This window comes from Pyrgilauda ruficollis, unplaced genomic scaffold, assembly GCF_017590135.1.
Source record: "Pyrgilauda ruficollis isolate IOZ18807 unplaced genomic scaffold, ASM1759013v1 scaffold14, whole genome shotgun sequence".
NCBI lineage: Eukaryota > Metazoa > Chordata > Aves > Passeriformes > Passeridae > Pyrgilauda > Pyrgilauda ruficollis.
The window spans coordinates 7,691,273-7,706,748 of NW_024512543.1; the positions used below are offsets into that span (position 1 = coordinate 7,691,273).

At 38.3% G+C, this 15,476-nt stretch overlaps 1 protein-coding gene across 9 annotated transcripts in view; it reads right to left on the reverse strand.

The window, feature by feature from the left end:
* Positions 1–15,476, reverse strand: part of MGA (MAX dimerization protein MGA) — a 59,927-nt gene that overhangs the window by 28,437 nt on the left and 16,014 nt on the right. For 7 of the 9 annotated variants that reach the window (XM_041459736.1, XM_041459733.1, XM_041459735.1 and 4 more), the window contains 10 exons: positions 12,673–13,603; positions 12,257–12,344; positions 11,991–12,086; positions 8,322–8,450; positions 6,916–7,014; positions 4,908–5,551; positions 3,915–4,272; positions 2,776–2,999; positions 1,775–1,915; positions 1,295–1,364 (listed from right to left, as the gene is read on the reverse strand). In XM_041459736.1, coding sequence (XP_041315670.1) covers positions 1,295–1,364; positions 1,775–1,915; positions 2,776–2,999; positions 3,915–4,272; positions 4,908–5,551; positions 6,916–7,014; positions 8,322–8,450; positions 11,991–12,086; positions 12,257–12,344; positions 12,673–13,603 — 2,780 coding nt within the window. The remainder of the gene's footprint in view (positions 1–1,294; positions 1,365–1,774; positions 1,916–2,775; positions 3,000–3,914; positions 4,273–4,907; positions 5,552–6,915; positions 7,015–8,321; positions 8,451–11,990; positions 12,087–12,256; positions 12,345–12,672; positions 13,604–15,476) is intronic. The other 2 variants (XM_041459737.1, XM_041459734.1) reach the window with 1 other exon arrangement.

Consider the following 15,476-nt stretch of genomic DNA (forward strand, 5'->3'; position numbering starts at 1 on the left):
GTCAAACAATTTCATTCTGCCCACACCTCCACCCTTAGCTCAGCTCCGCTGCTGGCCAACAGCAAGTAAAAGAACTGTTCAAAGCATCATTTCCCTTGCAGAGCTTCACAAACAAGCAAAAACTCACTGCAAAACTAATGTAATGATTTCTCACAGTTCAATCCCTGCAGCCATACCACGTCACGTTGTATCCCATTGCATCACAAGCTAAACAAAGCCGGGTTGTTTCAATACATGGGTGAAAATTCTCCAAACACAGCAACATGGTAGAAAGCATCACTGGTTATTCAAGGTGGCACTTTTCTCTTTCAGTCAGAAAAGCACTAGTGTCCTACAATGGCATGAGGGGACATGCCACTAGCAGAACTGTCTTTTGCAGAAGATGTGTAAACAGAAGCGTGACCTTTTGTTGTCATCAGAGCTACAATGCCCCTTTTTGCATAACTAAGGATGTTGATCCCTGTGTCCTGGCCATTTTAATTTCAACTACCAATGCACTAGCATTTTCAACTAATTGTATTATTTTTCCATTCCCATCCTTAAATGTAGCATGTGCTGTTGTATACATTAAACAGTAAAAAGATCAGCTCAAAAAGGCAGATATGGTTCATTAGTGGATGACACAATGCCTCTAGTGTATGTCTCATTTAAGGCTTGTAACATGGTTTGGGCCGCTTCAGATGGAAAGAGAACATGGATGTCTAGCCTATTTCTTCATGAGCTAGAAACTCAAACCCAGTATCACTAACACAGCAAAACTTCAATTTTTCAACTTGAAATAAACAAATTCAACATCAAACAATTCCAAATAAAACACAGGCACTCCCTTGTCCCAGCCAGTTCTATGTGAAGAACACAAGGATCCCATCCTCCCAGTGCTACTTGGATATTTAATTCTCCAGTAACTACAAAGTGATAGTAAAGAAAAAAAGTGGGAGGAAAAAATACCCAGACAAAGCAAAGCCATTCATCTCCATTCCTTTCCAAGTATCTAATCATCTGTCTTGAATACAAGTCTTCTGTGCAGTTTTATACTTTACTGCTAAACAAACTACTGGCAGCACTGGTCACTTTACACTTAGAGCAGCAGCAAGCACTGGATGTTTAGTCTGCTGTATCTCCATGTGCCCCCCTCCAGCTGCTAAGAAAACAGGAAACTGTATGCATAAGATTTTTATTAACAACTCCCCCAGCAAACACATTTCTGTTTCATCAGTAGCTACCTTTTTAAATAAATACCACAAAAACATGTAACTACCAAGAAGTGGAATTATACTCCAGACTCAGCTCTTACCTCTTGATGCGTCTTTGTCTACCTCACAGGTTGCCTTCTCAGGAGACAGAAGCTCTGGTTCATGCTCCTGCTGGAGGAAAGAAATGCAAGAAAATATTCACCCTATATATCTTACTCCCACACTAAAAATCACAGCACAGAATTAACTAGGTCACCCCAAATCATAGAAATATGCCGTCTTTGTGTTACAGGCTTCATCTCAGAAGAGCTCTATTAACAATGAACATTTAAGCCTTACATAATAATGCACTTGCAGCAGACAGGAATCTCCCCAGACAAGAAAATGTAATATCACAATAACAGGGTAAGTTCACCAGCACTGCAAAGTGATTTAGGCTCCACCTTCCACAGCACTACCACCACCAAATGCCAAATCAAGCCCTCATGTCATGTAGGAGTTTCTGGGGAAAAAATTACTTAACCATTTTCAACGTTTCTGCCTATTCTATAATACACACTAGTTAGAGTGTGACTTCTTACCTTTATACTACAATTCTGTGAATCACTTTTGTCTTTTTGCTGCTTTTTCTCCTCTCTCCTGTGTTCATAGGCTCGCACCCTTGCACAAGTCATTAAACTTTCAAAGTACATGTAGACAGGATCCTTGTCCTCCTCTCTAATCTAAAAGAGAAAAAAAAAAAAGAGACAAAACCCTCTTTTCTTGTTCTGGATGCACATCAGATTCACAAAACAGCTTTGCTTTCTAAAAAAACTTCAACATAAATGCTTCAATAGTAAGAGTCAAAAGAAAAGTGTAGCATTTAAAGCTAGATCTGCCTACTCAGTATCATCACATAGCCATGACCAGCTGCCTGAAATTCAAACACATTCAGATATTCTTCTAAGTGGAGAAACAAATCCTAAGTGTCATGCATTGTCTAACATTATCTGGTATACATTAAATAGCTACTCTGGTATGTTTGTTCTTCAGATATAACTCCACTCCACTCTACAGCTGTTTTTCCTCTACTGCTGCTGCTGCCTTTGTCTGATACTAAGGTGAGTGGAGACGCAAAGCCAGATTCTTAGAACACTGGCAGTGAAATCTCAAGAAAGAACAAAAATAATACTCCAGAGCTACACTGAACATTCTGTGTCTGTATCCCAACATTTTTGCAAGTAATTCATACTTAGATAGGCTACTTTATGTAGCTATTAACTTTTACAAACATTACAGGACTAAAAATAATTTTGACAAAAATAGCATATATTACTGTATTTTTAAACTAGGCTATTAATGAATCATAATCACCTTCCACCATCTCCATATTGCTATAATAAATTCTCAACAGAAGATGGATATAGTACAGATCTATATCCAATCAAGCCATCCTAGCTTATCAACACACCTATAGGCAGTCAGTCCTGGGCTTTCACCTCAAACTTCTCTAAAATTGCCTAGCACAGAGATTTTGGCAGTATTTGTTTCAATTTTCAATACAAGGAAAAACATGCATCTTTTTTTTTTTTTTTTCTCTTACCACTGGATTGGGTCTAGGAGTGTACATTCTGCCTGGTTTTGTTCCACTGGAAGATCTGCTCTTACTAGGAAGCCAGACCTCTGGGCTGGGCGGTACCATAGATTTAACTGGTTCAATAACAGATGGTGTTGGGACATAAATTGGCTCTGGATCTACTTCACCTTCCACCCTCACCCACAATGGACAATTCCTAACAGGTTGCTCTGGCTCTGAATCACAGATAGCTGGAAAAAAAAAAAAAGAAAAAAGATTACTTACAAATAAAACACCATCTAACACAGCAGTAACAGAATTTTTTGTTTAATTTGAGGTCTAGCCATGCAGCAATCACTAATCCAAACTGCCAGAAAATACTTCTGGATGCTTTTCTTGCTTCAAATTCTAGTCAAAAATGACTGGGATTTGTCTACAAGGAAGAAGAAATGAAAATTAAAATGTTTCTAAACTAATCCTTATTTCTCACTTTTACTGTGATAGAAGATCTGAAAAACCATTGAAAATTAGTGACTTCCACTGATGCTGCTTACTGAAAAACTGCAAAACACAACGCCACACCCCCCCCCCCCCAAAAAAAAAAACCAAACCAAAAAAAATCCCAGACCTATACAGTGCAGATATATGGAAGAATTAATTTATTCCAGTAGAATATTGTTAGGAAGAAACTGAAAATGTAAATTCACGGGCAGTTTCTACCAATTTGGTTTTCTGAGCACACCTTAGGCCAGATCTGAAATTACCACAAATAACCATATTTCCACGGAAGTCCATGAACTCTTACAGCTATGTACAGCAACTGAAAATGCAGCTCTAGATATTGACTTGTTTACAGGGAAAGATAACAGCACTGTAACAGTGAACATTACCAACAATGACAGCAGTAATTATCCCATATCCATCATAGTCTTTAAAGACATTTGGAGAGCTGAACAAGAGTTTAAATTACCAAGAAGAAACTCCAACTATTTGATTCAATAAATAACTACACAGTGCCCAAAATGTTGATCATGTAATTAACAATTAGAAAAAAAAAAGTTATTTCCTCTAAGCTGGATTTAGAAATGGCATCACTACTACGTCCTAAGAAAAAATGCCCACCAAGTTTGGTGGCTTGCTGTATTGTAATCTCCACCAATACTCACTGTATTCCACCCTTTTTCTCTTCTTCCTATCCTTCTGCTTTATCTCCTCTTCTTCCCCATCACCCTCTTCTTCCACATCTTCATCCTCTTGCTGCTGTCCTTGTGTTCCGAACAGCACAAGATTTCCACGCACAGCCTTTTTCATCATTTTCTTATGTTTTGATCCTCCCTTCACCAGCAAGACCCTTCTCTTGAGGCAGGTACACCCAAACATGCAGTCTGGCCTGCGGCAGTGGGTAGGCTGACGTTTCTCCAGTGCCAGACTGGCACATATGCAACCCAGTCGGCAGAAATCATTGTTGCAAGGAGGTGCTCGTCGTCTTATTATCTTGTGGATAGGTTTGCTTTTAAGAGATGCCTAAAAAAAGTTTTAAAGAAGCATAAACTTCAAATTTTAGTAAGGGGAGTATTTTAGTAAAATGTAATCAAGCATATGCAAAAACTGCTATTCAAAGTTCATTTAGAAATGAAACCCCTTGAGCTACATTGTTTATGTACAAAAACTTGTCCTCTATACCACAAAAACCCAAAAAACCCCACAAAACAGTTTCGATTTGAAGTCTTTTGAGAGGCAACTGAAGACAGCAAAACCATTCTCGTAATAAGCAGGATGTGAAGAAAGCAAAAGTTATCATGGGACGACCAGGTTACATGACCAGGATTTTTTTGCAGTTAGCTCAACTGAAAACATAAAAATGAAAATAGCAAGGAAATGCAGTTACTGAATAAGAACTGTTTTAACCCAAATTTTAATGGTAAGAATTTTAAACAATCCATAATTTGTATCAATACCCTAATATCACAATTAGCTTTTTCTCATACTGCTAAGTCAGTACTCCTCAAGTTTCATGCAAAGACATACTACAAAGGAATCTCATGCTTTGTCATGATTCTTAGAAGCTTTGGTCTTATTTTCTGCACCACTATGCAACATCCATAAGTGGGCAGATTAAGAAAAGCAACAGTACAGAAAAGAAACTATTACAGATGTACCTGAGCTGTAAGCAGGGTTACCAAAGAGATGTCTGCTCGCTCCTCTGTAATATAGGTCCGTGGTTTCCCATCCCAGAGAGCACAGTCTTCCAAGTCCATTAACTTCACTTGAGATTTAGACAAACCTGGTGGACGAGGTGCTTGGTGATGCTGTGGTGCTTGACGCAAACTGATCTGTTTTGGAAACGTATTTTCATCCACAGCTGGCACCACAAAACCATCTGCTTGGTTACTCAAACTGCCAGCAGACTTAGCAGACTTTTCTCCTGACACTGATGAGTTCTGTTTCTGCTTTGGAGGAAAAGGTGAAGGCAAAATAGGTTTGTAAGATGATTTTACTCTACTGTTTGCAGATGTCTGTCTGGTTTGAGTCTTTGTTTTCCTAGAGGTAGATGATGGAGGAACAGGCTTCAATGTGTAAGATGTTGATGGAATTACAGTGGACTGCTTCTTTAAAACACTGTCGAGTGTTCGAACATAGCTAGTGCTCTTTGTGGGAAGCTGATACACCACAGGAGAAGTGGGAGTGCTAGAAGAGAATCCCATACTTGTTTCCATCAATTTCCCTTCATTTTCCAGGTACTCATCCAGCTTGTCACTACAGAACGCTGAGCGATTCTTCAATGAACCTTCTGAACTGCCACCTAAATAAATAGAGAGTACTTTAACTGCTGGAGTTAAATTTTATAATAATCAAACACGGTAGGATAGGTAAATACATCTCTAAAAAATGCACTCTTCCACAAGAACAGTATATAATATAGGCACACCAAATATAATCCATTCTGAAATAGAGTCAGCAGCCTGCACAACTGTTTTTGTGGAGATCTTACACATGTATTTGTGGTGGATTGGCCTTGGCTGGACTCCAGGCGCCTGCCAAGCCACTCTATCGCTCACATTCTCAGCAGAATGGGGGGGTTAAAAAGTAAGCTCAAAAAAACCCTCATGGTCAACATAAAGGAAGTTTAATAAAGTAAAAGCAAAGGCTGTGTGTGGAAGCAAAGGGAAATAAAAGATTTATCCTCTATGTCCAGATGATGATGTACAGGCACTTCTCGGGAGGCTACTCCAGCTACTCCAGAAGACAAACAACATAAGTAACAAGTACCCTCCCTCGTCCATACTCTTAAGATTTTATTGCTGAGCAGACATACAGTAGAGATTATCCCTTCAGTCAGCTTGGGTCAGCTGTTCTATGTCCCCTCCCAAGATCATGTCCACCCACTGGCTGCTGCTGAGGGGGGAATGCTGAGAGGCAGCCTTGGTGCCTTGCAAGCACTGCTCAGCAGTAGCCCAAACACTGGTGTGTTACCAACACCTTTCCAGCTGCCAGTGCACAGCACAGCACTGAGAGGACTGCTGTGGAGAAAATGAATTCCAGCTCAGCCAGACCCCACACAGCATTCATTCACAAAAACACTACAGGCCTTCTCTGCTTCTATTCTTACTTTATTTGTCCTAAACACGTGACCTACCTTCTATAGCACAACATATCTGGAATATTCCAGATACGTACAGATGTTTACAATACAATATAAACATTTAATCTAAAGTAAAACACTGACAAATTTTCAATAACCCATTTAAGGTATGGCAGGTGAGGAATACCTGCTCTACCTGGAGCTAAGAATACAAAAATATAAATGAAAATTACTAAGGTTCATTAGGGTCCCTGAGGCAACAGAATTCTGGTATTACCATACTTCTATATGAACTCAAAACTCAAAAACAAAACCAAGACTATTACAGCTTTGATCTTCACTCCAGCCTTCTATGTAGGACAGAACACATATTTTTATTTTATTCAAAGTTTCTCTCTTCCCTCATTAATCTCCATTCTGACTATGGAACCAGTAGTAAAAAATTCTTTAATCATAACAGTTTCAATATAAAAAAATACATCTCGCATTAAGACAGACACAAATACCAAATAGGCCTGTGAAAGGTCAGGAAAATGGCCACATGTTGGAACTATGTATGTTGATATCTTTTTATGGTTTTTTACCTTCATTTCTAGAAGCACCATGAAGTTTCCCTCGCCAGCCTTTGATTTTTGTGAAATCATTTGTCTTTCCTGTCCTGGAAACAAAAGAAAATCCAGTATCTGGAAAAGAAGAAAGCTACCCTCAGTTTATGAACCAAGTTTAATAGCATCAGCATCTTAGCAAACTCTGCTTATTCCTTTTCAGGGCTAGGTGAACAGTAGCAAAATAAAAAGTTTTTCCTATTTTTTTTTTTAATTAACAGAATACTTAACAAGAAGGCCAAGTTTCCTCTAGAGTTCTGCTCTATGGCTGAGCATTTGCAATACCACAAACAAAAACAAAAGGAAACAAAAAGTGTTTTCTTGTTTTTCTGTTTTAGTCTCCTTGGCAATGAGCAAATGAGTTTTTGCTTCCGGAAGTCTAATGGGACAATCAACTAACTAGCAGGGTAAAATGGAAGGGGCAGGTTTTGAGCTCATACTACAGCCTCACTCAGCAAGAAGAGCAATTTGACTCCCTCCCCTCAGTTGTGCCAATGACTTTTATAACACCTGTAGAAACTTCATTTAACGTTCACTGCTCTGAGAAATTCAGATGAGTATCTGTTAGGGGCATGACCACAAAAGGCAAATTCTGTCAAGTTATGCATCAACTGTGGGAGCTAAGAGATGCAAAGGTATTAACAGGGATCTGTGTGGCTGTTTAACACAGTCTAGAAATTGCACTGGACACTAAGGTGACTCAGGTCTTCTGAACTGAATCTTCCTCTCCTGCAGTGTAAGCAATCTGAAATTCAATGTCTGCTTCTACCAGCTACTAAAAGCAGTAGATTAAGAAAGACATAATCAGAATATTACAGTGGGAGAAACAGTTAAGCAGAAGACAGATAAGCATATAAGATAAGCTACACCTTGTCCATCCATTCACTACAGAAAACAGTACCTACCAACAGTATGAGAACCACAGTCACAATATGATGCACAGTATGAAAAATGCACTTGTTTGGATAGCAAGCAAATTAAAAAAAGAACAATCAGTCACAACTTTTGTAATAAATCATTATTGTTAAGATATAGGGTAGCCTCCATGTGGCATCTCAAGGGCTTCTTCTGGATAATTCTGATACTCAGCTCTGTGGAAGACTTTTTTTTGTTTGGTATGTGAGCAACATCAGACAAATTCAGATTGTTTAATCTTTTTCTAAGCAATTTGAAATATCAGTATAAAATAGACAGATATCATTACTGGATCACAACCATCACAAAATAGGAACCCTCAAAATAATCCAACCACAATTACTCAGGACTCCTTGCCCAGTAACCACAAAATGATCTACAGAAGTTCTCCTATTTTGTCATTTTAGTATCATTTTCATGATAACAAAAAGGCAACACTTGAGATTACAGAAAATTCATATTCCACCCACCTGGAGAATTGGGGTTGGTACCTGGATAGCTCCACAGAGAGTAATTTGAGTAGGAAAGAGGAAGTTGTACACCCAAATATTTCAAGTCAATGCTCATTGTTGGGTCCACAGAATTCAACTTCAGTCCCACTACAAGAAACAAGTAACAGTAAATGTCTCAAGGAAGCAAGATGTTAGGAAAAAGAAAATCAAAATATTCACTAAAAGATAAACTGTTGAGTGACCATGGGCTTTTCTGGCATTTCCCCACCATTTTAAGAGACTTGAAAAAAAGCATTAGTGCCAGAACTGTTACTTACATTGGATTTATAGCAGGTATAAATTAAAGAGCATTTTACACAAATGGGAATTTGAGAAAAAAACTGAATTACTTTTCATCGGTTTTTTTGACTGCTACTGATGTTTTCACAGAAATTTATTAACCACTGTGCCAGTGTTGTAATCAATCCCATAATAAAACCCTCTGTTTTTCTGAATAAATCAGCACCATTTACATCTTTGAAGGCAACAGTTACTCTCTGAACCCAACCCAGCTGACTGATATTTCATATCCCTAAGTTACCAAACCTGCCAGCAGTACTTACACATCCCCTTTTATACTGAGCTAAACTCGTGCAAGAACATATGTCACACATACATCAGCTTCAACCACCAGTAAGAGACAACAAACCACATGTTAGCTCTGAAGAATGTGTGTTTGACTGTTATGATATAAATATGAGTTTAAACAGCAATTTCAGGACTCATTTGGTCCTGAAATGGGGAAAAATGGCTATAAAGAAACTAAATCTGTGTTGTTAAAGGCACTGAAACATTTGTGGCAGCATCAACAAGTTCCTACATTAACAACCCCCAATACTCAAATTGAAAGATTTACTTGATAATAAAAGCTATTTTTGTCAATGGCAGAAAAAAATATAGATACAGAAGTGATGAGAAAATTAAAAGCTAGGAAAATTGATATTGCACCTTTTCAGGAAATATTGTTACACTGAATTCAAGAAACCACTGTCAATAAAATTCAGCTCACAGCTGGGAGCTGAGAACTTCTATTGTGACTTTTAGCTATAGAAACTTTCAAATGTTGCTCCTGTTGCCCACAAGTTTGAAACGAGTACACTAAATGTATGCTTGACAAGGCTCAAGAAACAAAGTCATATTTGCACATACAGCAGAAACCTTGCGCTGGCCGTACACATTTATGTCCACAAGTGGAAACACAGGGACCAGACTACTAGCAGCCTGAAAACAACTGACATGAAACAAATCTCAGGCATGGTTATTTAAACAGATACTGTTATCACAGGCAATCTAGTAAGATGTAATTTTCATATCTACATAGGGAAAATAAGAAGCAAGTCAGTCTGGTGTTTTGTATAAAAATATGTCGACTGACAAGTGTCAAGATGCCATCCATTTCTTTTTTTTCTATTCAAATAAAATTGAAAGAGTACCGAGTTTATTTTTCTTTACTCTCCTTTCTGCCACGTGCAAAAACAAGCCTATCTTTGTTTTACACTTAACAAAAATAAGAACATCACACATGCACAAAATCTATTTTTTAATTTTAGGATCATGAAGTAAAAAAACACCCAAGACAAAACCCAAGAGGATGAGCCCAAGTGCAACATGGAATGACTGCAGGCAGCCAGAGGAGAACAAATGGTAACAGTTAAGTATTATGCCAATTAAGACACCTCACAAAGGTGAACAATTACTTTTAAAAATTTCTAACGCTTCCAGAGCATTGCTAAATTTCAGTTGCTGTAAACAAACAGTAGCAATAAAGAACGTCCTCATCTCCATCAGCTGCAGCTGATTAACCCGAAACACGTAACATGACGAGAGTACCTTCAGTTTTCAAGAATATAGTCAGGGATTCAAATTAGCTCAGATAAAAGAAGCATCTCATAGCATTGCAGTGCTCCAGTGGGAGCTTTCCTTTTAACACACTGAAGCTGGATTCCCTTCTTTCTGAAGCATTTCCCTGTAATTCTGGTGCCTCTAAAATCTAGACAGCCTCCATCACCCTGTTATTAACTTCAGAGATCAAGAGCAATTGTAGGGTTCAGGTACAGCTCCAACATTTCATCAGTGAATCTCAAATAAAATTTTAAACTTCTCAACTACACTGTTGAGAATCAAAACCAGAGTTAACATCAAAACTGCTATGTCTGTTCCTTCCAGGATCTCAAGTCTGTAAGGCAAGAGATCTGTAATTATCTCGAAGATGACGGCAATCTGGAGAAAGTCTGGTTCCTTGTTCACATGCAGCAGCTGAAGTCTAACAACAACAGTATTTATACTGTAATTCACTTCACAGCCCAATCAGATTGCATCTATTGTAGTAATGCTCTTACTGCAAATAGTTTTCCTGTGTCTTCCCTCTAAAAATTAGAAGCTGTGGTTCATTCCACCACTGCTGAATTGCAATTTCACCATTTAACAGGCTCAGCAGATTATCATCCAACATTGGAAATGATGGTCATAACCACTCAAGAAAATCGAAATTCTTCAGATGCCTTTTTCTTAACCTAATGCTCGACATTTCTTGTCCATTTTGTAGTATCTGTGAACTGCTCAAAGTCCTTCAGAAGCACCTCACACTTCAGCCTGAGAAAAAGCATGTGGGTTGTACATGTTCCAAGTTGCAGGATCATCTCATGAGTAAAACAGCCCTCATAATGCTGTAGTTGCCAGTGTACCACATGGTTGCCAACACACTGTAATTTTATACTTTTTTTGGGTAAAGGTAACACCTAGGAGGTCCACAATAAAATCCTAAAATGGCTTAACATTGCTAGTTCTCATACATACATAGTTCTCATACATACATTCATCATACAAGATGCATAAACTATTCAAGACAGTCCAATGTTCTTCACCACAGAAGTTCTGTGAGGGCCCAGAACAGCTCATATCAGAGCCAAGATCAGCATTTGCAGACTCAGTCCCTACAGTATTACATTATTATTATGTGTTAGAAACATTCAGGGTTACGACCTCAGGAGTATGCAGTACAATGTTTCCATGTGTATCAATAATTTCATCACCTGCTCAGATACCTACTGTAATGTCATTGGTCTCAGGACTACTATCACTGATGTCTTTCAGCATCATCAGAAGAGAGAACATGAAGTTCCACTCTGGATCCTTGACTTTCCTCCATCTACCTCAGGATAACATTGTATATAAACAGAAGATCACAAACTACAAGTACCTTGCTTTGGCCCTTTAACATGGCTAGTGAACTGGCTAGTGAACTGGATGAACAGGACTCATAGAAATAAATAAATGTAGTCTTGGTTAAGTGTTGCTGGATCTCTAGCTCTTCTACTCACCAAGAAATGCCTACTTTTATAAAGGAGTAAAACCAACTCTGCTTTCAATCAGGTTTAGATCATTAAAAAACAGACACATCAGAAGGCTCAGCAACTTCTGCAAAGAGGCACATAACATGCAGACTCCTGCTCTCCTGTTGGAGATTCAGGAGTCACCTTTTGCCATCTCCACAATTTCTAGTTTGCAACACAAACATGTGTGCAGGTGAGAAGCCAGGTCCCAGCCATATCAGGCATACGCAGTATTGGCACCAGTAGGAAATTATCAGCTGAGTATGACTAAGTGTAATGATCAATCAGGCTCATTAGTATGTACATGACCACTTACCTTCCTGAAGGCTAGGATGTATTACTTGTTTATGCCTCAAGGTCTTCAGCTCTTCCATCAACTCCTTTTCCAGTATTTGTATTCTTGCTTGACAATCTACTCAAAAAATAAGAGAACATATAAAAAACATTTGCCATGCAAAAAACCTGACCTAATTATTCATTTTTCACTGTGTCTTTACAAATTCCCTTATTGCAGGAAAGAGCCACTCACAAAAAAAAAAAAAAAAAAAAAAAAAAAAAAAAAAAAAAGGCAGAAAAATGTACCTGAATCACTTGTAGTCAACAGGGGAGCCTGAAGATTCTGTGACTCTTCTCCACCAGCTCTATCAACAGTGTTAATGTCAAGAGCTTCCTACATACATGAAGAACCTTGAGTAAGTTACGATACCTTAAAACACTTAGATGCAAAGTAGGCCACATCAAACATCACCAAATTATTCGAAACATGGGACTGTTTCATAAACAAGCATGCATTCCTTTATACAGAACTCCAGATCCCTCTACTTTTCCCTATGCTGCAAGAAGTAACACCATGTTACGAATACCGGGCCAAAATAAGAAGAGATTTGGAAAGAGGTCACAAAACTCCAAACTCAGTTTAAAAGAAAATATTACTTCAGTTGTAAGCACAAAGGCTTTACAAGGCTTCTGAGTTTTACTCCACAACAATGAGGTTTTACCTTTGATGCAAAGGACACAAAAAGAACACCATCAACATCTTCAAGGTCTGGTTTCACATCTGGAAGGATATTCCCAGGTCCCAGAGAAGTGTTCTTATTGGCTACTACATTTTTCGCTATTCCTTTAGGTGGTCGACCAGCCTTGGAAATTTTCAGTTTCCGAGGCCTTCCTCTTTTATTTGTAACTGATGATAGGTTGCTTTGATTGCTACCAGAGCCTTTGAGGGACATAGGGTTCTTCAGTATGCCAGGCCTTTTTCTGCCACAGATCTCTTTATCCGGAAAGTCACAACTTACTGAGCCCCTGAGATTAAAATTAGGTAATTTGGATAGAGCCCACTGGGTCTCTCTGATTGAACAGCATTTCTGTGACATTTCACTCCCAGGAGATTCTTTCTTCATAACCAATTCCTCAGGCCCAGTGACTGTGCCTGAGAAAGAGTCTTTGTGACTTTCGAAACACACGGGCAAGGAATCCAGGATTGCATTCAAAGGAGATTTATCCTTCTTGCAAGAGGAAAGCATGGTCTGCGGCAGCTCAGATATCTTCACTGTGCTCTTTGTGACTGTACAAGGCTCCAAATAGACCACAGGCATCTTACCACTATCCAGTTTTAACATTTTCGCTTTGGCAACACCTGAAGGACTGGTTAGCAGACGCTTCCTAGGTGTGAACTCTCCATCAGGTCCATCTGTTTCACGGCGTCTCATTAGGTGTTTTTGTACAACGGGATCATCATCGTCAGTGTTGGAATATTCATCAGTTTCTTCATCTGTGTCTTCCTGTTTCACAGTTATTCCTTGTGTGCAAATATTTGAGTCGTAGTCATAGTCATCTACTGGCTCCTCTTTAATGACTACATTAAAGTGTCCATTTGGGTCCAATGGAGATGCCACACCGGAAGTGCTTTCATAACTGCTAGCAATGGGACTGGGGTGGAAGAGAGGGGACAAAACCAAAATACCACTTAAGATTTTTATTTTATCAAATCTGCTTAACCAAAATTGTACCACCTCCCATAATTACAGGTTATAATATAAAAAGCTTCTAAAATGCTCCCAGATATAAGTCTGCTAAATAAGCTGATATTTACAAGCGTACATTTTTAGAACTACTCAAGAAACCCCAAGAAATTGTCATTATTAAGAACAATCCAACTTCTTATCTGAAGGCAGCAGCACAACTTCCTTCCCTACTAATATCAGGGTGACATTTGCACATTTTCCTCTTTTACTCAACATGAACTCAAGCTAAGCTGTCATATTTGAAATGCTCAGAACTGGCCTTAGTTTGTTGTGTATGTCGTTAAGACACTAAAGCCATTGTGCTTGCAAATAAGAAGCCAAGTGAGCCCTTAAAGCACCAAAATTTTAGTTAACACACCCTGAAGCCACATACAGACAATTCCTAAATTCAACTGTTGTTTGAACACCTACAGAATACTAATATCCTACTGAATTCTGCTGCATTTTCCACTAGGTCTGAATCCTAACTTAACCAGAATTAAAAATACCATGCATTAGATACTGAAGACTAACAGTACAGGCAGCTCATAATGGGCTTCTTTGAGGGCCAGACACAGTCAAAGAACTACAGTCATCAGTTTTCTTTAGCGTATCACAACCTGGCTCCTTGTCATAAGACAAAACTGCTCAGGTATGAAGCCAGAAACTCATATCCAGAATAAAACTCAGAAAAAAAAGTCAGAACTTAATTACTCAACATATCACATAGTATTCCAATAATACCTTTACACTTATTATATGGTACACTATGTATAATTTAATTAAATTATTATTGTCAACTTTGTGTTATTAAAATGTTATTGAGTAAATTTTTTTGTTGATGACAACAATTTCAAGTAAAATTTAATTTAATTGTAGTACTAATATATTATATAGAGAGTAAATACTGCTTTACATATACTGGAAGCATATATATATGTGTGTGTGTGTGTGTCTATTTTATCATTAATATTATCCATCCCTACCCCTTTAAAGAAGTGCTAAGCCCAGCTGAACCCACAGCTGGGACTGAGAAAGGGAAAAAGAAGTGGAAGAAGAAGCTGCTTCCTTCTTGTGTAGACTGAGGACATACTTCAGGGAGATGAGCTGGGACACACAAGAATCACAACATGGAGCTGGGAGTATTCCTTTTATAAAAAAACAATGCAGGATTAAAAAGGGACCTCACAGTCAAGATACAAATGTATATATTTACATATAAAAATCTAAAGAGAAGCTACCTAGAAAATGTGTTGCAACTCCTAAAGACAGTAAGTAACCAGCATTAAGCTTAAAGCAAAAACATGACTCCTGAGGGAACAGCAGGCAGCAGGAGACTGGAGTACCAGTCTGTTTTGTCTACTGTTTTCTCCAGACAATGAGCTTTCTATTAGAAATTTTCTATCTTTCATGTAATTAATAATGTGAAATGTAAGATTAAAAAGCCTTTCTTGGTCAGTGAGTTACTGTGAAAGAAAGGACTACTAGTAAGTTACTGGCAGCTGAAAATCCTGCCACAATACTAAGCTAAGAGCTTGATTCAGCACAGCTCATCCACAATTAAAGTGAATATTATTAAGACTCATCTGCTCTGCTACTTTAAAATTCTTAAAAATCAAAAGGCAAAAACCCTAGCAAACTTGCAGGCCAGAATTTCTATTTGATTCTATTTAGGATCTGGAACTAAAAAGCCCTGCTGTAAAACTGAAACTTCTAGACCCAAATATTGTTTTATTCCAGATAATGCAACCATAAGGCAGGTGGTGACAAGAGTGAGGTATGACCCATGCATGTATATG